At 47.6% G+C, this 26194-nt stretch overlaps 1 protein-coding gene across 1 annotated transcript in view; it reads left to right on the forward strand.

Annotated features, from left to right (window-relative positions):
* Positions 1-26194, forward strand: part of kcnh8 (potassium voltage-gated channel, subfamily H (eag-related), member 8) — a 545374-nt gene that overhangs the window by 469354 nt on the left and 49826 nt on the right. Inside the window, exons 12-13 of the mRNA XM_038797843.1 lie at positions 20067-20108; positions 24607-24935. Of these exons, the coding sequence (XP_038653771.1) occupies positions 20067-20108; positions 24607-24935 (371 nt within the window). The remainder of the gene's footprint in view (positions 1-20066; positions 20109-24606; positions 24936-26194) is intronic.

Raw genomic sequence — 26194 nt, forward strand, 5'->3', positions numbered from 1 at the left:
GCTTCCGACGCCGCCGGGTGTTTGCGCCAGTCTTCTGGTGCAAACTGCTCTGGCGTGGGGCTGGCCCCCAAAGGTGGGGAGAATTCCCCACCTTTGGGGAGGCGCGACCCCTGAGTGGTTGGCGCCACTCCCCTACGCCGGCACCCTCCGTCACGCCGGGTAGGGGAGAATCCAGCCCTAAGTGTGGCCTAACTAAGGTTCTATACAGTTGCAACATGACTTGCCAATTTTTATACTCAATGCCCCGGCCAATGAAAGCAAGCATGCCATATGCCTTCTTGACTACCTTCTCCACCTGTGTTGTCCCTTTCAGTGACCTGTGGACATGTATACCTAGATCTCTCTGACTGTCAATACTCTTGAGGGTTCTACCATTCACTGTGCTTAGTGCGTTGTGCCTGTTTGACCTTCCCTAAACAACCTGAGGGGCGCGATTCTCCGCCCCCCCACGCCGTGTGGGAGAATAGCGGGAGGCCACCCCGACATTTTTCACGTCCTCCCGCTATTCTCCCCCCCCCCCACGCCCGACCCACGCCACAAATCGCCGCTCGCTATTTTTTACGGTGAGCGGCGATTCTCCGAGGCCGATGGGCCGAGCGGCCGGGCCTTCACGCCCGTTTCAACACGGCAGCAAACACAACATGGCTGCCGTCATGAAACGGGCGCCAGATGCCCGTTTGGGGCATCTGGGGGCCTGATTGGCACGGCAGTACCACGGCCGTGCCAAGAGGGGCATAGGCCCGCGATCGGTGCCCACCGATCGCGGGTCGTGCGTCCGTAACGAATGCACTCTTTTCCCTCCGTTGTCCCGCAAGATCAAGCCGCCACGTCTTGCGGGGCGGCTGAGGGAAAAGACGCCAACTGTGCATGCGTGGGTTGGCGTTGTCCAACCTGCGCATGCGCGGCCGACGTCATCTGCCACGTCAGCTGGCGTGACGCTTGACTTGCGGCCTTGACAACCGTCGTCAATGCCGCACCGCCGTGACGCACGGGGCCGCGCTCCTAGCCCCGCCCGGGGGGGGGGAATCGGCCCCGGAAGTGGGCGTGAAGGCTGCCATGGGTCACAGCCTGTCCCACGACAGCCTTTATGCGGAGAATCTCGCCCGAGGTGTCTAGATTTGGCTGCACCACTCTTATTTTGAGAGGGGACATAGCCACTTTGGACATTTAGGATCTCGTTTTTTAGTGCTCCCCACTGGTTTTCCACTGATCTATGCTCTAGCAGTGCTGACCAGTCCACCTCAGCCAAGTCCCTTCTCATTTCTACAAAATGTGCCTTCACTCAGTTCAACTCCTGCTTTATCTCTGACCTTTTCTATGGTAATACCAAATCTAACTGAATTGTGATCACTATTTCTGATATGGTCACCAACTATCACTTCACCCACTTGCCCTTCTTTGTTCCCCAAGACTAGGTCTAGAATTGCATCGCCTCTCATTGGGGTTGATACTAAATGGTTGAAAATAAATTCCTGGACACACTGCATGATTTGTTTCTCCCTCAGTTCCCCTTATATTGTTTGATTTCCAGTTGACATTGGGATAGTTAAAGTCTCCTACTACTTTCTCCCCTCTTGTACTTACAGGCAGAGATTTGCCTATATATTTGCTCTTCTACCTCCCTTTCACTATTTGGGGGTCTGTAGTATACTCCCAATAGTGTGACTGCCCCTTTTTTATCTCTAAATTCTACCCATAAAGCCTCATTTGGCGACCCAATTAGTATATCATTCCTTCTCACAACTGGAATTGATTGTTTAACCAATCGCGCTACTCCCCTCCTTTTTAATCTCTCCCTCTGTCCTGCCTGAAAATTCTGTATCCAGAGATATTGCGCTGCCAATTTTGCCCCTCCTTTAGCCAGGTTTCCATTATAGCAATGACATCCTGCTGCCATGTGTCTACCTGTGCTCTTAACTCATCTACCTTATCTGTAATATTTCTTGTATTGAAGTACAAACAGTTCAATCCCACAATTTTCCCTTGCTGGACACTTTTTAAACATTGCTTCTCCTGCAATTCCAAGTCTATCTCTATATCTTCTAATAATAATAACCTTTTATTGTCACAAGTATGAAGTTACTGTGAAAAGCCCCTAGTTGCCACATTCAGGCGCCTGTTCGGGTAAGCTGGTACGGTAATTGAACCTGCGCTGCTGGCCTTGTTCTGCATCACAAACCAGCTGTCTATCCCACTGAGCTAAACCTTGACATCATTAGTTAATGTTCTATCTCCATTTTCCTGATCTGAATTTGACCTATCTGATCCTACTCCTGGGATACCACCCCCCTGTCACACTAGTTTAAATACTCCCCAACAGAACTAGCAAAAGCCTCCGCAAGGGCATTGGTCCCTGCTTTCACAGAATCATAGAATTTACAGTGCAGAAGGAGGCCATTCAGCCCATCGAGTCTGCACCGGCTCTTGGAAAGAGCACCCTACCCAAGGTCAACAACTCCACCCTATCCCCATAACCCAGTAACCCCACCCAACACTAAGGGCAATTTTGGACTCTAAGGGCAATTTATCATGGCCAATCCACCTAACCTGCACATCTTTGGACTGTGGAGGAAACCGGAGCACCCGGAGGAAACCCACGCACACACGGGGAGGATGTGCAGACTCCGCACAAACAGTGACCCAAGCCGGAATCGAGCCTGGGACCATGGAGCTGTGAAGCGATTGTGCTATCCACAATGCTACCATGCTGCCTTGGTGCAACCCGTCCGGTTTGTACAGGTCCTACCTGGCCCAGAACTGGTCTCAGTGCCTGAAGAATCTGAATCGCTCCCAACTACACCATCACTCCAGCCATGCATTCATCTGATCTACCCTCCTATTCCTGCACTCTCTAGTGCGTGGAACTGGGAGTATTCCTGAGATTACTACATTTAAGATCCTGGATTTTAGTTTATCTCCTAAACTTCCTGTACTGGGCTTGCAGGTTCTTGTCCTTTAGTTTACCTATGTCATTGGTACCAATGTGTACCACGAGCATTGACTGTTCACCTTCCCTCCCCAAAATGCCCTGCAGCTGCTCTGTGACGTTCCAGAGCCTGGCACCAGGGAGGCAACATACAATCCTTGATTCACATTTGTGACCACAGAACCATCTGCCTGTGTCCCTAACTATTGAATCTCCTTTCGCTATAGCCCTACCATTCTCTTTTCTCCCACTAACCTGAGCAGCAGAGCCACCCATGGTGCCATGAATCTGGCTGTTGCTGCTTTCCCCTGAGAGGCCATTCCCCCAATAGTATCCAAAGTGGTATATCTGATTGAGAGGGAGATGACCACAAGGGACTCCTGCACTACTTTCATGAGTCTTTTACTGATCCTGATGGTCACCCATTCTCTTTCTGCCTGAGCCATTCTTACCTGTGGTGTGACCACCTCCCTAAGCGTGCTATCCATGACTTCCTCGGCATTGTAGATGAACCACAGTGAGTTCACTCACACCGCCAACCCCAAGATCCGGTTCACTAGAAGCTGCATTTGGACACCTTATGCGCACATGATACCTAGGAAGCTGGAAGTGTCCCTCAATTCCCACATTGTGCAGGAGGAGCATACCGTAGCACCAGTGAAGCAGGCAAGGGTACATATGACACTTCGCTTCCTGAAGTCGATGATCAACTCCTTAGTTTTCGTGCCATTAGTCCAACAGAATATTTATGCCATCCATGTACATATTTATCCTGGGAAATTCCATTGTCATTTCTATTTCCTCAATTTTCTTGCCATCCTTCCCCCTCCTGAAACAAATGATATATGTATTGATAAATGAATTCAATGTTGGTAATACTAGGATGTAGTTTTAAAGTTGTTTGTAAACTGTGAGTGACAGCAATGGATGAAGTAAATTATGTGGTGTAGTGGTATTATTGCTGGACTAGTAATCTAGAGACCCAGAATACTTATGGAGACCTAGGTTTGAATCTCACTATGGCAGGTGGTGAAATTTGAATTCAATAAAAATATGGAATTAAAATTGAAACCATTGTTAATTGTTATAAAAACCTACTGGTTCACTAATGTCCTTACCTGATCTGGCCTATATGTCACTCCAGATCCACGGCAATCAGGAATGGGCATTAAATGCAGGCCCAGCCTGAATGAATATAAAAAAACCCAACCAATTTTCCAATTGTGATTATCCCCTTTTAGAAAACAAGAATTGCATAATCTAGGAGCAGAGAATTCCTATAGTGCAGAAAGAGGCCATTAAGTCCATTGAGTCTGCGCTGACCCTCTGAACGAGGCCCACTCCCCTATCCCCATAGACCCATCTAACCTGGACACCAAGAGAAAATTTAGCATGCCCAATCCACCTAACCTGCATACCTTTGGACAGTGGGAGGAAAGTAGAGGGCCAGAGGAAATTCATGCAGACACTGTGAGAACATACAAACCCCACAGACAGTAAACCATGGCCAAAATTGAACCCGGGCCCCTGGCTCTGTGAGAAAACAGTGTTAACCACTGTTCCAACTGTGCCATCCTAGCTTTCTATCGACTGGAAATATCCACAATTTTCGTGAACTATTGAAAATATTGCCATGGGGCGAACAGACTTCGGCTGTGACTTCCCGGCGCAGAACTGGAGTTTCATTTTGGGCGTGTTTAGCGGAGTGTTTCTCGGCGCCTGTAATGCCGGGAATGACACTGCTATTTAATGGCACTCTGCTCCTTTTTTGGCCTCAGCGAGGAGTGATTTTCTGACCCCCCTCAGCATCCCCACTGTGGCCTCCGAGGCCTCCCCCCCTGTGCACGCAACCTACCTTTTATATGGTCATCGAAGTCCCCTAACCCCACCTCTTAAGGGCTAGGCACCCCAGGCCCGATCCCGGCATGGTGACCTAACACCTGGGCACCTTGGCACTTCCATCCTGGTGCCCTGGCAGTGCCATTGCCAGCCTACTAGTGCCAGGCAGGCACCCTGACAGTGCAAGGATGGCACCACCAGAGTACCAAGGTGGCACTTCCAAGGTGCCAGGCTGGCAGTGCCAAGGTGCCCAGTTGCCAGAGGGAGAGCCAGGGTACCACCCTGCCCAAAGCCCGATGCTCAGGGTATTTAATGACCTGGGAGCACCCCCCAGGTGCCGTTACACCTGGTCCACATTTGTGGAAACTAGTGCTAAAAGGCACCTGGTGAGATCCCCCAGGTGAGGCCGTTCATTCCCGGGCCCTGGGAAAATCCACCATAGACACACTTAAATGAGTCAGGGCTCACTTGAATATGTTAATCTGGATCTCGTGATGTGCTTCAAACGTCAGGAATCTCATCATGATATTCAATGGCCAAGGCGGGCACGATGAGGCCATTGAATCGTACCCTACCTGTCCGATAGCTTTAATCACACTGGCTATGGATATTATTTGAGCCAGGAACCTATCAAGTTTGAGCTTGCCTAATCTATTCAAGATAACATTACCTGTACCATCTATTTCAATATTAATAATGCTATTCAATACTGAGTACACCTCATCTTGAATATAAACATAATTTCCAGGAGTGTAGACTGCTGTGCAATAACCTGAGAATCAGTCCGAATTTTCCCTGCAGTAACATTCTGTGGCCTTTATGTAGTACTTTATGGTCACATGACATCTAACATTGTTGAAAAAACCTTTGCTATTGCTGCCACAAGCATAGAGCAGATGGGGAAAGGCAAATACTGGAGGCAGAAAAGAAGGACCTTGATGCTCAAAAGGATGATATTCATGGCATACGCAACAGTGTTGTGACGTTAAACTATTATACCCTGCTCCTGGAAGGATGCGAGGCAGAAAGGTTGAAGGAAAAATTTACGCTGGCTGCCCTTGATCATCCCATCTTTATGGTGCAGGCTGACTGCAGCAGATAACACAGATGATTGAGAACCTGCTGAGACAATTTCTCAAGATCATTGCCGGGTGGGTGTGCCAGTTATGTTTGATGGCATACTGGCATGGCCAGGCAGTCAAGCTGTGGGGCTTACTGATTGCCACGGCATGACTTCTTTCAACTGAGATAATTTCAAACACAAAAAATGTAATTTGGGTTACTTTAAAACCAAATTCCATCATTAATTGTACCTTGACATTACAAAATCAAAGAGATCCTGCAGCTTCCGATTAGTTATCTCGCCATTCCAAACCTTCCATGGAAGTTTGTATTTTAAGAGTCATTTTCATTTCCCTCTATTTTTAAACTCTTTGTCATACTAAAATCTTACAATTGCTTCAATAACAGGCACCTTTCTGATGCTTTCATTTGTAAACCTGCCACTAATCATAGAGAGAGAAATTAAATTGAAGAGCACTTTTGACAAAGCCCAGCACTAAAACACGATTGAAAATTTAAAATAACTCTGAAGAATATAGCACCTTATTTTCTTCATGGCCAAAATTTCATGTTACCCAGGTGAACGTGTGCCAGACCCAAAATCACATGAGAAGACGTTGGGCACGATTTCCAATACCACTGCATCGGTGAGGCGGCAAAGTGGCACAATGGCAAGCACTGCTGCCTCACAACACCAGGGACCCTGGTTCAATTCCAGCCTTGGGCGACTGTCTGTGTGGAGTTTACAGGTTCTCCCCATGTCTGCATAGATTTCCTCCGGGTGCTCCAATTTCTTCCCATAGTCTAAAGATGGTTTGGTGGATTGGCCATAATAAATTGCCCCTTGGTGTCCAAAGATGTGCAGGTTAGATGGGGTTACGGAGATAGGGCAGGGGAGTGGGAGTAGTTATGGTGCTCTTTCAGAGGTTTGGTGCAGACTCAATGGGCCTCCTTCTGCACTGTTGGAATTTTATGGTTCTGTGGCTCATTGCGCCCATGCGCGATATTTCGGTTGGCAAGCACACGAGTCGTGAATGTGCCTGCTGACAATCAAGAAGCCGATTTAAATTAATTGAACCGTAATTGGCTGGGATTGGCACGGCGGACTTCACGTTTAAGCTTGATCCAGAGTGAGATGAAAGTTAGTGCTCAAAAAAATTGATAAATGTGTCTGGGATTTAGGTTTGTGTATGATTGTGCTGCCTCGCCATTTGTGGCATAGTTTGTCCGCTGATGTTTATCCTTTTTAAGGTTCGCAGCTCTGCAATGGCTTCCCCTTTGAGGGAGCACATCAGAAGTGGCAGTCTGCAAGCTCCAGTTTCTCAGCCCCTGTCCTCCTCTCTAGCAATGCTCAGCTTTTCACAGAACCCGTGTCACACAAGCTGGTCATTAATTGCTCAGCGGCATAAAATTGCATCAATAATGTGATGTCGGGTGGGACTGGGTTTCACATATGCTGCTGCCGACACCAGCTTCAGGCACACCTTGAAAGTAAAATTCAGGCCCCTGTGTTGCGAACCCCTTTTACCAGTTCCTGATTCAATTTCTCATGCCTTCTGTGTTCTGTGTTGGTGGGGTTGGAAAATTTCACTTTTGTTACAGCCACCATTCTGCAAAGCTGGAACGCATTTACTAAACTATAGAAATTCAAGAATACAAAGCAGGAACAAATGCATTCAGAAACTTAATCTAACCCCGAACATCTGACAAATACTAATTAAAAAAGACAAAGCAAAGCTTTGAGGACAGAAACTATGGGTGGGAATTTCTGGCCCTTCCCACTGGCAGGATCTCCTGGTCGTGCCGAAGGCGACTACCACAGCTGGTTCCCTGGTCTGGGATGGGCAAGCCACACAAAATAACATAGACAACGGCGGGACTGTAAAATCCTGCAGTGGCCAATGATGAGCTGTCTCCGCCGCTGGAAAACATCTTGCGTGGGGGCCAGACGATCTCACCCTTTATTTATCAGGGTGTTTTGTTATACTTGCAAGCTATTCACAATTTTACCTTTTTATACCTTTTTTATGCATGTAAGTAGTTTGGGGCTTTCCAGACATGTTGTTGCAGGCTTGTTATAAATAGAATACAATTATGCCACTGGCAGCATAGTGGTACAGTGGTTAGCACTGCTGCATCACAGTGTCAGGGACCCGCATTCAATTCCAACCTTGGGTGACTGTATAGAGTTTTCCCGTTCTCCCCGTGTCTGCGTGGGCTTTCTTTGGGTGCTCCGGTTTCCTCCCATAGTCCAAGGTTTGCAGGGTAGGTGGATTGGCCATGTTAAATTGCCCCTTAGTGTCCAAAGGTTAGGTGTGGTTATTGAAATAGGGTGGAGCTGTGTTAGGGTGCTCATTCAGAGGGTCGGTGTAGACGTCTGCACTGTAGGGATTCTATGATTCCATGAATTACAATTCACTGTAATCTTCCTGGAGCAGTGGTGCTGGGATTCGGATGAGGAATTCTGAGTTAAGCTAATTACCCTCGGGGATTATTGGGAACAAGGGTTCTTAAACAGGATTCTGTCATAAATAACTCCCAGTCAGATTTAAAATGAAAAAATTACAGTGTCAGGAAACATGGAACAGATCTCCGGCTATGCTGAATGTCTGCAATGACGGCAGAAACTGCAGCTGAGCCCAGGTCCTCGCTTGCTGAGTAGCGAGAGAGATGGAGGTCATCGAGCGCAGATCCACTGGTCTGTCACTCCCCTCTCGCCAAATCCCATTGCCTATTTCAAAACACCACCCCCGCCAATGCTCCCCATCACCAACCCCTCAGCCACATGTTGTGTTAACATTATGCTGTATGGATTGATATATTCCCTTCCCCAAGGCTGATTGAGACAGTTGCTCTACGACTTCCACTCTTCACTTCTAAATTATGTCAGTGGCATCTGTCAACACCAGCAGTTGTAACCCATTCAGTTCACAAGTCCCTGGACTGTTAAAGTCAGACTGCGTGAGTTCTGCTTGGATGCGTCTTAAAGCACAAAGCTGTTAGTTTGGGTCTGCAGCAGGTGGTGAGGGAACTAACAAGAGGAGGAAACCTTTTTGACTTCATCCTCACCAATATACCTGTCATGGGTGCACCTATTTGTGACAGTATTGCTCCTTGTGGAGACAAAGGGCACATGTTATCGGCCTTGTCATGTCCAACTTAGTGTCGCAACGAGGCCGTTAAATCTCAGGAGAGGCTTCTCGTGTGATCAGCAACCCTGGAGACATCGGGGGAAATTCAACTGACCCTCACGAGACATCATGAGGCTATTTAAATATGAATGCACCGTATTCTCCCGGGACCGGTAATTAACAGCCTCCCCAGCAAGGCCTTGACCAGGAGCCATTTAGTACTGGTCCAGACAAACGTGGACCAGACATGAAGGCACCAGGAGGGTCTCACAGGCTATTGGAGACCCCTGGTTGGTTAGGGACAGGGCAGGATGGCACCGTGGCTCCCCCTTTCCCAGCCATCTTGGCATTGCCAGCCTGGCACCTTGGTGCTACCGCCCAGGCACCCTGGCTCTCCCTTTCCTCGGCACTGCCAGCCAGGCAGTACCAAAGTGCCCAGGTAGCACTGCCAATGTTCCAGACAGACAATGCTGGGTGCCTTGGTGCGACAGGGGCACTGCACCATGCCCATGAAACGGGGGGTTGTTAGACCTGAAAAGGGGTGGCCCTCAACTCCCCCACAGTAGGGTGACCTCACTTAGGAGGGTGGGGATAGTGCCCATGTGTGAAATGGGTGACATTGTCTGTGGGTGTGGGGGGACCCTTAAGCTCACTTAGAGATCGGAGCACCCTTTCAAAATAGCAGCCTGATCCCTGAGGAGCTGGTCTCACCAGCGAGTTCAGCTCCCCATTGTTGAAAAAGTGTCTAAGTGTTATATTGACCGGTGAGAAACTCTCCCAGCCCAAGAAACATGGCTAAGAATTGTATCATCGGGAACATGTTTTTCCTGGGCCTCAAGAGGACCAAGGCTGCACTTAGCATCATTTCCTGCACCGGGGAGCTTCAACGAGCGGCGCTCCAATGAGCGGAGCTCCTCAGTGCAGTAAGAAATCGGGTTGGCGCCCCAATCTCTTGACCCGCGACGCATCCCCCGGACCCCTCAATGCCCTAACTCACCTATAAGGGGGTAAAGGGGTCTCGAGTCCCTCTGCACCCCACCTCATACAAGCAGGACACCTCCGGGACCGATCCCCAGTGCGGCATAATGTTACCTGGGCACCTTGACACTGCCAGCCTGGCACCCTGGCAGTGCCCAAATCACCCTGACAGTGCCACCTGGGCACCCTGCCCAGAGGCCGACCACTCGGGGAACTCCTATTGCCTGGGAGACCCCTGGCCCCAAGTGCCGTCCCGCCTTGGCCCTATTTGTGGGGACCAGTGCTGAATGGCCTCCCGGCTGGGTTCTCCTCGGCGAGGCCAGTAGATCCCGGGAACCGGTTCAACCTGGCGTCAGCAGAATTAATTCAGCTTTTATACTCACTTAACTCTGCAAGTCTAGGTCCTGCCCACTGTGGGCAGGATCCAGCTTGCAACGTATCGTGGGTTCTCGTTAGATCTTGCGAGGCGTAACAACCATCGGGAATTGCCACTCCCAGGATTTACCCTATTCCAGCGGACCGCAGCCGATTAATCGCATTCATATTGTGGTTGAAACACCCCACCAAACTTGCCCAAAATTACACTTTTGGGTGAATTTCACTCAAAGTCCCGCTTTCCCATTGAGGATAACCTCCATCGTGTCTTGTTACACCTACTATTGTGCTTAATGGGACAGGTTCTGAAAAGTAAAGGGTAGTTACTTTCGCCCCACCTCTTGAGTTTAGCTCTTTTTTCCATGTTTGAATTGAGACTGTAATGAAGTCAGGAGCTGAGTGGACCTGGGGAAACCCAAACCCTGTGTCAGTGAACAGGTTATTGCTGAGTAACTGCTGCTGGATAGCTGCGTCAACAAAGGGCACATCTAACACTGAGTAACATCACAACCTGCTCATTCTGCAAGGAAAGGTAGATGATGCCCATGCCCTTTGAAGAATGGCATGCTGAGGCCGGAAGGAATTCAGCCGCCATCTTTGAATGTCGGTCCTTCCAATGCGTTGACATTTGCAGCACTACAGTGCTATATTTCGCAGTTACAGTCATAGGGGATGCAATTTGTGACATTGATAAGGCCCGTTTCACTGCTGTGACAGGGATCTCTCTTAATAAATCCCAAGTGCTTTTTGAAAATCCATATCAACTTGGGCTGCTACTTTCAAAGATTTGTGCATGAGACCCTCCAAGTCTCTCCACTGTACCTCATGTGACTTTTTGTCATTACGCTCCAATAATCTTCTCTCTTTCCGCTGTGCAAAATGTGTCACTTTATTTTTCTGCATCAAATGTCACCTGACGCATGATTGTGCATTTCCCCAGTCCATCTAGGTCCTTCTGAATTCTGTTATTTCTTTACAATTAACTATGTCTCAAATTTTTATCATCCGCAAATGTTGAAATTGTGCCGCTTGAACTCAACTCATAGAGTAGAATCATAGAATGACAACAGCGCAGAAGGAGGTCATTCGGCCCATCATGTCTGCACAAACCTCTGAAATAGCATCCTACCTAGGCCCACGCCCCCCACCCTATCCCTGTAACCCAGTAACCTTTCGGACATAAGGGGCAATTTAACGTGGCCAATCCACCTAACCTGCATATCTTTGGACTGTGGTGGGAAACTAGACCACCCGGGGGAAACCCACACAGACACGGGGAGAAAGTGCAGACTCCGCACAGACAGTCACCCAAAGCTGGAATTGAACCCGGGTCCCAGGCACTGTGAAGCAGCAACGCTAACCATTGTGCTGCCCCATATACATTAAAATAACAGAGGTCCTAATACTGATCTTTGAGACATACCACTGTAAGCTTCCCCTGAATCCCTTCAGTATTGCCCTCTGCCTTCTGCCTTTGAGCCAATTTAAATTCCACATGACCATTGCCCCGATAACCTCATAGGCTCCAATTTTTGCTTTTCTATTTACAGCTTGTATTCATTTCCAGAATTACTTTGCCTCCCTCCAACGCGTTCTGATTTGATTCTGAAGGTAATTGTGTTCATCCCAATGTGCCTCTCTACCTTTGTCTCTGCAGGATTTGCCGAGCTACTTTTTACTCCTTTTATTAGTTCACATCGTTTTGTTGATCCGATTGTGGTCAAGGTTATTTCATCTATGCTTCTTAACCCTGGGTGTGCATTTATCTTAACTCCTTAACAATCTGCTTTTGAAGCTACAGTACCCTAATTGGTGTTGGATGAGGGGCGAAATTCTCCCATCGGGAGACAAAGGGCGCAATTCTCCCAAAGGGAGACAAACAGCCGACACCGGAGTGAAACCCGGAGTGTTTCACCCCGGCGTCAGAGGCCGCTCCTCGCCCACCCCCCCCCCCCCCCCCCCCCCAGGTGACTAGGAGCGGCGCCGCGCCAATTTCGCGCGGCGGGCCTTGGCGCCGCATAAATTACGTGGCCGGCGGCGCGTACATGACGTCACCCGCGCGTGTGCAGGTTGGCCAGTGCAAACCCGCGCGGATATGGAGGATTGATCTTGCGGGGCGGAGGAGGAAAAGAGTGCGTCCTTTAGAGACGCCGGCCCGCCGATCGGTAGGCACCGATCGCGGGCCAGACTCCTACTGAGCGCTCGATCCTCCCTCCCCCCCCCACAGGCCGCACACGCAGCGTTCGCGCGCTGTTCACGCCAGCAGCGACCAGGTGTGGTTGGCGCTGGCGTGAACCCGTCGGCGCCAACCCGTCGGCGAGCGGCGATTCACCAAGCGGCCTGTCGTGAAACGCGGCATGCCGTTTTGGGTGGGGTGGGAGGATCACATGAGGGTGCCAGGGCGACGTGGCAGGAATCGTCCGGCACTCCCGTGATTCTCCCACCCGGCATGGGGGTCAGAGAATTGCGCCCGAGGTGTTATTAAAAATTAGGCCAAAGTCAATTTCTCCCCTTGTCCCCTTGATTTCCAGCAGTGCTGGCTGAAAGGCATTTCTGAGACAAGAATCATTTTAGAGAATGACTGTAATGAGGGCAGCACGGTAGCATAGTGGTTAGCAGAGTTGCTTCATAGCTCCAGGGTCCCCGGTTCGATTCCCAGCTTGGGCCACTGTCTGTGCGAAGTCTGCACGTTCTCCCTGTTTGTGCGTAGGTTTCCACCGGGTGCTCCGGTTTCCTCCCACAGTCCAAAGATGTGCAGGTTAGGTGGGTTGGCCGTGATAAATTGCCTTCAGTGCCTAAAAAGGTTAGGTGGGGTTACTGGGTTACAGGAATAGGGTGGAAGTTTGGGCTTAAGTGGGGTGCTCTTTCCAAGGGCCGGTACAGACTCGATGGACCGAATGGCCTCCTTCTGCACTGTAAATTCTGATTACTATGATACTGTGGATTGAATCCTCAGACAAAGAAAGTTCTGAATAACACCAATGGGCGCAATTCTCCGCCCCCCACGCCGGGTGGGAGAATAGCGGGAGGGCATCCCGGCATTTTTCACGCCCTCCCGCTATTCTCCCCCCCCCCCCCCCCCACGCCCGACACACGCCACAAATCGCCGCTCGCCGTTTTTTACGACGAGCGGCGATTCTCCGAGGCCGATGGGCCGAGCGGCCGGGCCTTCACGCCTGTTTGAACACGGCAGCAACCACACCTGGTCGCTGCATTCATGAAACAGGAGCCGGATGCCCGTTTGGGGCATCCAGGGGCCCGATTGAGACGGGAGCACCGCGACTGTGCTCCGGAGGGGACAGGCCCGCGATCGGTGCGCACCGATCGTCGGGCCTGCGTCCAAAAGAGACACACTCTTTCCCCTCCGCCGCCCAGCAAGATTAAGCCGCCACGTCTTGCGGGGCGACGAGGGCATGCGCGGTTGGCGTTGTCCAACCTGCGTATGCGCAGCTGACGTCATCGGCTGCGTCAGCCGGCGTGAAGCTTGGCGTGCGGCCTTGACGACCGTCGTCAAGGCCGCGCCGCCGTGACGCCCGGGGGGGGAGGATCGGCCCCGGAAGTGGGCGTGAAGGCTGCCGTGGGTCACGGCCTGTCCCACGGCAGCCTTTACGATTCTCCGCATTTGCGGAGACTCTCACCCATAGTTTTTACAGATTAATTTTTCACTTGAAAAAGAACTGTTTCAGAATTCTCCTCAACAAAGTAATCCCTATTTTGTCTCCCAAAACAAAGAATAAATGAACGAACTGTAGTATCATTTACGTCTGCCACCTCAAATTGCAGGATCATTTTTTAACAATTTTGGAATCTGCGAGGCATATAGAACATAGAACATAGAACAGTACAGCACAGAACAGGCCCTTCAGCCCTCGATGTTGTGCCGAGCAATGATCACCCTACTCAAACCCACGTATCCACCCTATACCCGTTACCTTTTGTTAATTGTCTTACCCTGAAGATCATGTCATTAGAATCTTACCAGTTTTGCAAGAAAACTGTTCTTAACAAAACAAATTATAATGTTGGATGGTGCTTGTGTTAACAGTTACATTTTTCTTATTTGAAGGTTAGCTCCTTTATTAAGTGTTGCAAACATTTTAATAAGTGATGAAGTGAATAAGTGCATTAAATTACAGTGCAAACTCTGCCTTCTTGTTGAGCTTCCAGGCTGGAAGTTTTGTGAGTCGCTGTGAGCTTAAATATGTTTTAAGCCACATCTTCTTTGCAAGTATATAAACAGGGATTCGCAAGTGTCAAAACATTGGCAGTTGTCTCACGATGCATTCTTTCGGAAAGGAGAAAAGACAGTGAGAAATAAAAGAAAATATATTCCTTCCCTCTGCTGTCCAAGTTCAATGAGCATTAATTTTAGCAGCAATACTCACAGTGATAGAGCTAGCACTGTCAATAATGATGATGGGGTGGAATTTGGAGACATTGCAGACTGCACAAGGTATTATGCTGGATAAGGCTCTTCAATGAACAGACCAGGCATTTCTGTAATCATTCCTGTTCTTACAGTGTTTCCATCAGCCACAGCAAATGTGGAACTTCTATAGCCCGAATTTCGCACTCCCCTGCCAGCGGAATTTAGGGTGGGGGACAATTATGGACAATTATTGACCACTTAAGGGTCGTTTCCCACCTAGTCTCAATTTGTCTAGGATTTATCCAGCGTGGGGGAAGTCCAAAAATGAATGGGCTTCGGCATCAGGCAGGAAGGCAGGGGATGAGGCATGTCTATCAGCAGCCCCCCATCTGACTTTGGGTGACACCCCTTAACATCTGGTGGCCCTCTTTCCAAACCCAAGGCCTTTCCTTCCGATCTCCCCCAGAACCCCCAAAACTTACTTTGCCGTCCAAACATGGGATTTAGGTTCTGACACATTGACGTTCTTCCTCTTCTATCCACTGTAGCTCTTGTACTGCAGGGACTGGGGAACTGCCAGCCAATCAGATTGGTCATCAGCTCTCTTTGCGGGGGGACTTCCTCCAGAGTGAGGGGCTGAAGTCCTGTCTGCAGCCAATTGATACTCATTTGATCATGAAATGGCAGCGGAGTAGTCAAAGTCTTTTTTTTTTAGAACATAGAACATAGAACATATAGTGCAGAAGGAGGCCATTTGGCCCATCGAGTCTGCACCGACCCACTTAAGCCCTCACTTCCACCCTATCCCCGTAACCCAATAACCCGTCCTGACCTTTGTTTGGGACACTAAGGGCAATTTGGCATGGCCAATCCACCGAACCTGCACGTCTTTGGACTGTGGGAGGAACCCGGAGCCCCCGGAGGAAACCTACACACACACGGGGAGAACATGCAGACTCCACACAGACAGTGACCCAGCGGGGAATCGAACCTGGGACCCTGGCGCTGTGAAGCTATAGCGCTATCCACTTGTGCTACCGTGCTGCCCAAAGTCAGCGGGGATGTTCTAAGAGAGGAAGTGAGAAATATAGAAATTGGGGATGTTCGCTGATGATTGCAATGTTAGGTACACTTATAACTCTTCAGATACTGAAGCAGTCTATGTTCACATGTAGCAAGGACAACATTCAGGCTTGGGTTAATAAGTGGCAAGTAACATTTGTGCTGCAAAAGTACCAAGCAATGACAATCTCATACAAGAGAGAATCTAGCCATCTCCACATGACAGTTAAAATGGAATTATTATTGCTGAATCCTCCAACAGGAACATCCTAGGAATTAATATTAACCAGAAATCGAATTGGGTCAGGAATATAAAAATTGTGGCTACAATTCAGAAGCTATGAATCCTGTGGTGGGCAGCTCATCCCCTGACTCCCCAAAGTCTATCCATCATCTACAAGGCACATGTCTGGAGTGTGATGGGATACTCTCCATTTGCCTGGATGAGTGTAGGTCCAATAACACTCAGGAAACGTGACACCATCCAGGACAAAGCCGCCCGCTTCATCAACAGCACCCCTTAAACTTCATTCACTCCCTCCACCACCGGCGCAATGTGGCAGTCGTGTGTACAACGTTCAAAATGCAGTGCAGCAACTTGCCAAGGTACCTTTGACAGCACCCCCTAAACCCTTAATCTCTAACAACTAGAAGGACAAGGGCATCAGGTACAATTGAACACCACCGCCTGCAAGTCCCAACTCCGAGCCCCACACTGACTTGGGGCTACATTGCCATTCCTTCACTGTTGCTGTGTCAAAATTGTGGATCTCAGGGCAGCACAGTGGCACAGTGGTTAGCACTGCTGCCTCACGGTGCTGAGGTTCCAGGTTTGATCCCTGCTCTGGGTCACTCTCTATGTGGAGTTTGCACATGCTCCCCGTGTTTGCGTTGGTTTTGCCCCCACAGCCCAAAGATGTGTAAGGTAGGTGGATTGGCCACACTAAATTGCCCCTTAATTGGAAAAAGTGAATTGGGTACTCTAAATTTATTTTTTGTTAAATTGTGGATCTCCCTTCCTAACAGCAATGCAGATGTACCATGTGGACTGTAACAGTTCAACAAAGTAACTCACCACCACCATCCCCAGGGCAAGTAGGGATGGACAATGAATACTGGCCTCACCAGCAGCACTCTCATCCCATGCAAGAGTAAATAAAAGGCTGGATTGTAGGAAATTACTATTAAGAAAGTGATCAGTAACACTGAATGGAATATTAAGCATGAGTTCTACAATAAAACAGTGATGTAGGTTTTGAAAATAATGAAGCAGCAAAGTTATAAATCCAATGTTGAACTTTCCTTTGTGTTCTGTCGTTGCAAATAATTTTCTTTCTGCCATAATTCATAAAATGCAGAGACTGATGCCCTGGGCAGAATTCTCCTATTCTATGGGCAGGAGTGAGGAATCTAGTGGGAGCCAAATAGTCGGAAACTCACCAACATAAAATCATGTAGCAAATTTTCCCAGTGTCGTGTGAATGGCCACTAGCCATTGTCACTAGCTGGTGGCGTGAATTTCATTTGCATTCATTTGCATCTCATGAATGCTCATTGGAACAGATGCCACCCCCAACCCCCAGCATCCCGTCAGATCTTCCAAGCTTGCATCACGCCAGAGTGAAATTAAGTCAGCCCAGTCTAAACCCCAACTGCTAAAGAGTGGCGTGAAAGGGTGGTCCTCCATTTGCAAGAAACTTCAGGGAGAGTGCAACATTGCTGTACCGCTGCGCTGATCCTGATGCACTATTCACCACTCTGTGAGGGGAGACCAGTTCTTGCCCTTCATCTCCATTCCAAGCTGGTCTTCATGGACAGGACCGAGTTGCTGTACCCATGGACCCTCCTGTGCCACAGTCATGGTGGACCAGCACTGCACCTGGGGTTGGGAACTGCGGGGGCCACCTTGTGTTTATCTGGAGAGGACAGTGCTGCAGGACTCATGGGTCCAAAGACCCACTGAAGGTGAAGTGAAAGGTGAGGCCAGGAGGAGGAGGGTGATCTGACGAAGACAAGGTGAGGGCAATGTGGAAGGAAGGCGGTGTAGGAGGTAGATGAAGAAGATGATTAATGGAAGGCAGAGGGAAGACTGAGGGGAGGGAAGCTGTACTCCGACAAGGCTGCATGAAAAGCTCACAAAGGGTAAAAATGATACCATATCTTTTACTGGAAGGAGATTCACAAAGACTCCAGACTCAATGGGTAGAGGTCCAAGTGGAGCATGGGCAGGTGATGGGTTCAGAGGAAGGATGTTTTAATCGAGGAACAGAATTCTTCATGAGGCTGCTAGCCTTTTTCCTCTGGGTTTCTGCCACCCTGCACCGTCTGGTGAAGACAGGTGGGCTGGAGAGATGAGTGTGTTGGACTGGTATTTAAATATGGCGGCAGGACCTTTGCACCCTCCAGCTGATGGCGGGCAGACAAATCATCTGCCGTCCAGCAGGCGATGCAGAATGGAACACGCCAGTACATGATTAATGAAGTTCTAAGCAGAGAATCTGGTGCGGGATCCCGCCATTACATAACACAGTCCCCGTTGAGACAACCAGCATGTCGGTCATTGCATGGGCCGGTTTTTGTGCTCGGTTTTACGAGCCAAGCTGAGTGGGCCTCCACATCCGGGGAAGCTGGTACTCCAATAACCCCATGGGGAGAACGATAATGGTTTCCCGTAGACCTCGTGGGGATTATGACAAGGAGCAAAGAGGGAGTATGCGAAGAGATTGGCAGCTAACATAAATGGGAATCCAGAAGTCTTTTACGGGAATGTAAATAGAAAAAATTGGTAAGAGTAATGGGGCTAACTATGGATCAAAAATGGGATTTATGTATGGCATCACTGAGGTATAAAATGCATACTTTTCATCTACCTTTACCAAGAAAGAAGATATTGCCTAGGTCATTGAGAAAGAGGAGGTAATTAAGACATTAGGATAGTTTAAAATTGACAAGTAGCTGCTATTGGATAGACTGCCTATACTTTAAGTTGATAACGCACTGGGGCCAGATGAGATGTGTCCAAGGATACTGAGGCAAGCAGGACTGGAAATTGTGGGAACATTGGCCTTACTTTTCCCAGCTTCCAGAAAATCGGGTCATGCCAGAGGATTGGAAAATTGCAAATGTTATACACTGGTCTCTTGGTTAGCACTGTTGCTTCACAGAGCCAGGGTCCCAAGTTCGATTCCAGGCTTGAGTCACTGTCTGTGCGGAGTCTGCACATTCTCCCCTTGTCTGCTTGGGTTTCCTCCGTGTGCTCCGGTTTCCTCCCATTGTCCAAAGACGTGCTGTTAGGTGAATTGGACATTCTGAATTCTCCCTCCGTGTATCTGAACAGGCGACTGGGGGATTTTCACAGTAACTTCATTGCAGTGTTAATGTAAACCTACACGTGACAATAATAAAGATACCCTAGCCAGAAGTAAAGGCCTCACCAGAAAGCCTGCCACCACTCTTCGTCTCAAAAATGGATCATTCTGCCCTAAAACTTGTGCCAAACCAAGAAATAACATAAAATATCAGAATTTTACCACTAAGCATCATTCATTAACTTAAATGTTTACTTGCAAGGAAGGGTCCAGGTTGATGCCCTGGCTACCTTTTGCTAATTAATAATAAGATGACTAGATTGCATTGTGCTCACCTGCTGAGCTGGACTTATTTCAAAAGAGACTAGTCAAGATGATGAAGTAGCACCAACACAATGAACAGAGGCACTGCATGTAAAAGAGGCGGAGAACATACTGGTAGTAGGCTGTGCAAATACAGGAACTGTCTTGATGTTTGTTTCCTCAGTCAGTCACCATAATTATTAGTCAAATGCAACCAAATTAGTACCATATCAACCTCAGAGCAACCACATTCTAGCTTTCCAAAGAAATAAGGCATTAGTTATAGTGCTGGAGGATTGGGGCAGAACACTTGCTGACAACAATAGTTGGTAGGAATATATTAGGTTCTGTTCTATTTATATATGTAATGATAGTTACATGAGCTAACCAAAAGCATATATTGCTCACTTTAGACAAAATGTTGAGGTGAAGATACGAATAATTGTAATATTTCTGGGCAAGATTTGTGCAGATATTTGCATAATTTTTATTTATTCAAAAATCCCCTTCTAATGTGAGGTGAAAATCTGTTAAAATAAAAAAATCAACACACTAGTTTCTAAAAGTATCCCCACCAGTTCTGTGTTTCTCACAAGCATTCATTACTAAATTAATCGTACTTTTTCATAGAATCATTAAATCTTACATTTTAGACCTTAACAACCCTCTCTGCAAAAAAAACCTGTTTCACATAGATGTTTTTATTTTGACAGGGGATTTCAAGACTGTCCAACAAAACGTACACAATTTCACAGGTATGCCGCAGCTTTTTGAATTATTCCACTCATTAAAAAGTAGCTGAATGCCTAAACAATTGTGATTTAAGAGGACATTGCTTTGTGTTCTTAAACTTTTCATTTAAATAAATTTGGGTTAAAGTAAGAGTTAAAATAAATTGTTTCCAGAACGGTAGTACTTACACTGTGACATTTAACTGATATTTAACATTTTCTGAACAACAAGTCATAAGATTGCTATCTCAAACATGGTTAGGCATTGTCTTTTATATTCCTGAACACAAGCTGCAGTAGGCAATTCATTTTAATCAAATATAGCACTCATAGTGTTGCACTATCAGAAGCACCATAGGAACATACAAGCGATGACCAGCAGGGAAAACCTTTTCAGTCTGTCCCGTACAATTGTAGAAACTTTCAATTCTCCGGTCATTGCAATTCACTTTTCCCACTCGCAGCGAACCTCCATCTATGGGTTTCCCGGCGAGTGGGATCGCTTCAAATGGAAATCCCGTTTGCAAACGGCAGGAAGTTAGAATCCCGCTCCAGTGAATGGTGCACTGCTGAGAAACACACGGCTGGGGAACCAGAGAACCTTGCCCACAGTCTCCATCCCATCCTGAGATAGTCAAAACAAAACTAGCCAACTTGGGAGGGAAAGAAATTGCTAAAATTCCGCTCCGCTTCCCTTAAACGATCAAACTGAGTGCAAGAGATCATAGGCATGATTCTCCATTCCTGAGACTAAGTGTTGACGCCAACGCAGAATTCGTGGACTTTCACGACAGCAAAACTGGTGCCACACCTGGACCGATTCCGCCACTATGAAGGGGTTAGCACCGGTGCCGCGTGGAATACAATCGATTCAAATGAAAAACAGTGTTGGATTTGCCGGCTCCCTGATTGACACTCGGGAGGCTGGCAACCTGCAGCCGCATGAACACATTACAATCCCCACACACACTCATCCCAGCCAACAAGATGGCACTGGTTGTATTGGGGTGCACCCATACAGCTGATGGGTTGGCTGGGGCCAGAGGGCACCCAGGACGGTGGCCTGGAGAGACACCTGTACGATCCGTGGCACTAATTTCACAGTGGGCTGTTAGTAGCATGCGGCAATGGTGTTCTGTGCCCATCCACCCTGACTCCACAGCCCACCACCTGGCCACTCGCCGCTACTCCCCGCCGGCTCTGGCAGAAACCCCCCGGCCAGCGGCACAAATGTCAGCAAACTATGGTGATATTGGACACTTTCCATACCCCATCTCTCTCCCTCAGAAGCCACGACGCACATAGTGAACTGCGCCGTCTGGACCTCAGCCCATCACAGACGGAGAATCGCGGAGGCCCCGGACAATACCCCTTCGGGCCCCCTAATGATATGCAAATGGTGTTTACTGTGAATGCATTTCAGAACGCATTGCTGCCGCTGTCAAGGTGATGGAGAATTCCGATTTGTCGTCAAATCGGCGCCCGCCGCGATTTTTGCGTTGGAACCCATTCGGCGAATCCCGCCCCATTTGTTTCATAATAATTCCTTCAATTCCTTGCATTATGTGCCTTTCATAAGAGGTGAGCTCTCCACCCTCCCAGAAACAGGACCTGCTCTCACCTGAAGGAATTCAGTGATTTCTTGGCCAGTGCATTCCCAACAGCCTGTTCAAGGGGTGCATTGTTCTCGATGAAAAGAGTTACCTTCTGACACCCAATACATATACCTTAAAATTGTGAACCGTGGTTCTCACTAATCGATTCAACTGGAACAAATTGCCCATTCAAGCACACTCCATTCCCTTCATTATCCTATGAAACCCAATCTGTTCACCCTAGGTCTACACTTCCTAAGTGTAAAGGCATGAGGAACATTTTGAGTCTGCACTCTCCGCCTGTGGAAAACTCAGCTGGGACTCAAAATCCAGAAATAATCAAAAAACGTGATTCCTTTGGTGTGATTGGGTTTTGGAATTGTCACCAGCCCCACCCTCCGGTGGGTTAGTGCAAATTGCTTGTGGGAGCCTGGGAACCTCATTTTAATACATTAGCATGTCACTAGCGAACACTCTCTCCAGATCTCCCCAGATCTCCCCCCCCCCCCCCCCCCCCACCTCAGAATATTCACCGGGCCCTTGCATGACGTCACACCACCGTCATTTACAATAGGTTTGGGCAAGCATCTGGCAGTTGAAGGTATCCCTCCATGGGCCAGAGTTAAGTATAGCCCCCAGGTGGTCTACCCATGGCAGTGCCCTGGCGTGATTGGGGCGCTCTTTAAAGATGGTGCCCAAATCTGATTGGCATAAACCAAACTCACTCACTATTTTTTAACAAGGGTGTTCAAAATTCCGTGAGAAATCATACTGACTACATGATGGAAATGGCACTGTTTTTCTCTCCTGAACTGACACTGCCGTTTTTTGGTAAAATTTGACCCATTGTTCTTTTAGTCTATCTTGATTGCCAAGTCGGCTTGAACTGAGAATTATTCTAATGACTGTTCTCTAAGTCTTTTCCAAAGCCAGCATCATCCACTATATGAGGAACATAAAACTGAAATAACATTCAAAGGTCTGACTGAGGTCTTGAACAGAAAAACAATTAATAAGCTTTACATTATGACCCGTAGTCCTACAAATGCACCTCAACTGCCTTTTTGCTTTAGCTATCTCTGCGTATTGTTCATGATCTTTTCGGGATCTATGCATTATAAAGGTCAGATTTCTTTCTTTCTCCAATTTTATTCATCTTTTTGTATGTTGAGCATTCATCCTGGCCACATACGTAATACTGCACTTTTCCAAATGAAATCCTGGGTGGAATCTTTCAGGCTTCATGGAGGCAGGTTAGGAGGCAGGACTTGGAGAAAACTTAGGAATTTGCGTGTCGGGTCAGTTCCCAGACACCTTTCCGTTCCTGAGCAACCTTTCCAGACATCCAGTCAAAGTGGCAATGGTTGTCCACCAGGCAGCAGCTGGTAGCCAAATAGGCCCATTGAGGGACCAACTGGGGCATAGTTATGCTGCCATCAGGATCTCCAGAGTCTGGCAGGTAAATGGAAGAGGCCTGTTGGCACCTCCAAATAGTCACCCAATACAGACCTTGTAGGATGAGAGGGCTGCAGCTGCAACAAGAAGCCATCTTGTGGAGGGCTCTCTGAGTGAATTTTAACAGTTTTTAGGAAGCTGCAGAGTATGTCGCCATATTGTGGAGCCCTTGTTTTCTCCTGCCTGCCTCAGCAATGCCCACCTCCCATCGGGGGAACCAGTCAACCAGAGTTTGGCCCTGATTGGTCCTCCCACGTCGGAAACCAGCCCACCATCGTTGCTTGGACAGCAGTTGGCCATCTCCTGTAAGATCTCACCACCCTTCAACCAGTCAAAAATAAGATTATCGCAACGTGCATTTGTTCCCAGATACATAAAACTTTCAAAGGTGATTAGATTCAGTCTATCATTTGCCAGTCAAAAGCCCAATCCCCCAACAACTTAGATTTGCCTGAAGCAAGTGAGCATTTTCTACAATCCTGCCACTCACACTGATCTTAATATCATCTGCAAATTTGCAGATCGTACCCACAATACCAACATCTAAATCATTAATGAAGTAGTAAAAAGCAACTGTCCCAACAGAGCTGCCTGTGTGACACCATGGTGACAAATCCTTTTGCCTACCTCTTCCCTGCCAATTCTTACACTAGCTCAACATGATACCAGTATATCAGAGGCTTTGAGCTTGTAGAGAAATCTCTTGCGAGGTGCTTTGGCAAAAGCTTTTTGGAAGTCCTCAGTAGAAAACTTCAACCAGACTTTCCTCATCCACCATCCTTATTTAAATAGAAGCCATTTTGGGTCCTAAATATCCCCCATAAAACCAAACAATCATACAGTGCATCCTTAATGATACATTCAAATATCTTTCCTAATTACTAGTGTAAAACTAATAAGCCTATATTTAGAAGGGTTCATCTTGCCTCCTTTCTTCAGATGGATCTGTATTAGTCTCTGTCCAGCCTTGGAATGGTCACAAAGTGCTATGAGCGATTAGAAATACAGGCAAGGATATTGCAGCACATTTTATATTCACATCATCATTTAATTTGAGTATTGCTTCAAGAGTGCAAGGTACTCAATTAGCATTTCCACCATACCCATCTCTCAGATGAGACATTAAATTGCTGTCTCGGGTCGACATAAAAGCTTCCCAGTGTCCTGACCAATATTTATCCCTCAGGCAATATCACTAAAACAGATTATCTGGTTATTTATTTCATTGCTTTTTGTGATACGCTGCTGTGTGCAAATTGCCTGCTGTGTTTCCCTACATTACAACAGTAACTTCAATGGTTGTAAAGCAGTTTGGGATATCCTGAGGTTGTGAAAGACACTCAAGTGCTTTTCTACTCATCATGTCATTTTTAATCGTCATTTATCTTACTAGGTTCCTTGCCAGTTAAAAGTGAACTGTTTAGTTCCTGACACTTCTGTACTGACTGCTTTTTGTCCCCATTTGCACTTAGTCAGATTCCAATGGAAATGGGAACCTAAACCAGAAACTCGATTCTATTGTAGAAGATGAAGAGGAAGTGGAGGAAGTAGACGAGACTACACCATTGTCTACCAGCGATCGATCCTTGAATTTTAACAAAGCTATGAATACCAGCAGTTTTGTGGGAGCTAATCAACAGCTCCTGACAGCCCCTATCGGCTTCAGATCTCCCATCAGAGGCTGCAGTGTAATGATCAGGAGCAGACAAGATTATGAATCTGTTAATGCAAGGAGCGGAAAAGATAAGAATCTAAAACTGCATCTCTCTGCATTGAACACTCCTCCTGATCTCAGTCCAAGGTACAATGATTTAAATTTCAGTTTTTCTTATATTCTTTCTATTTTCTTTAAGGCTACTGATTCGGGGAATCTCAATGCAGGAAATGGAACATGTTTCTTCCTGGGCAACCACTGCATCAAGCTGTATAAGACTCAAAATTACAGATGGTGATATTAGTGTATAAACATTTAATTTATTTGCATGGCCACCCTGTGTTTCCTGTTTTAGCAGAGCTGTTAACCTATTTTATTTAAATGAGTTAACCACTCCACAGAGGAAAGTCATGTGAACATGTTCCCTATTTATGCACTGGGACAAAAGCGGACCATGTTGCCAACAATAATTTCTAACATTTCAGATTGGATTTTGTGAGCACACTGTGTAAACTAAATGGACAGAAAATGAGGGCCTGCCAATCTTTTCTTTGTGAGATGTTAATGTCATTGGCTATGCCAGCATTTGTTGCCCATCCCTAAATGCCCTTGAGAAGGTGGCGACGTGCCACCTTCTTCAACCGCTGCAGTCTGTCTGGTAGGAGAATTCTGTAGAAATCTGACATAGCTTCTGTTTTCAAAATACTTTTCATCAATTGATTGTGGTTTTAATTTAGAATATTTCCTATAGGTTTACTATTGGTGTCCATAAATTGATAACACAGCTATAAAATAAGATCTTAAAAAATGGGAACAGGGGTAGGCCATTCTGCCCCTCACACCTGCTCCGCCTTTAATAAGATAAGATCCTGGCTGACCTAACACTCACTAAGTCCACTCTCTTCCCTTCTCTCCGTAACCCATAAGTCCCCTACTGAAGCCGCTTGCGAGATTTGTGACACTCAAAACGTCTCGCCATATTGAAAGGAGTCTCACAAGACGTCACATTCTTGACCTCGCTCTCGCTGGGTGAGATCCAGATATGCATATTTAAATGCTCCAGGGCTCATTTAAATATACATTCTCCAGGTTCTCTCAGGGCTCAGGACTCACCAACTGCACCTGGAAGATGTCACCAGGGCTCCATTTAGTACTGGTGCACACAAAGGTGAAGCAATCATAACATCACCTGGGAGATGCCAAGCCATTGGAGACCCCCAGGTGGTTGGGAATTGGCAGGGTGGTATCCTGGCATCTGGGTACCTTGGCACCTTGGCACTGTCACCTGGGAATTCTATGACTATGGTGCGCAGGTGACACTGCTGAGCTGGCAGTGGCACCGCCAGGGTGCTAGGTTGGCAGTGCCAAGGTACCGTGGGTGCCTTGCCCATAAGAAGTGGGGTGAG

Source organism: Scyliorhinus canicula, chromosome 5 (genome assembly GCF_902713615.1).
Source record: "Scyliorhinus canicula chromosome 5, sScyCan1.1, whole genome shotgun sequence".
NCBI classification, from domain to species: Eukaryota; Metazoa; Chordata; class Chondrichthyes; order Carcharhiniformes; family Scyliorhinidae; genus Scyliorhinus; species Scyliorhinus canicula.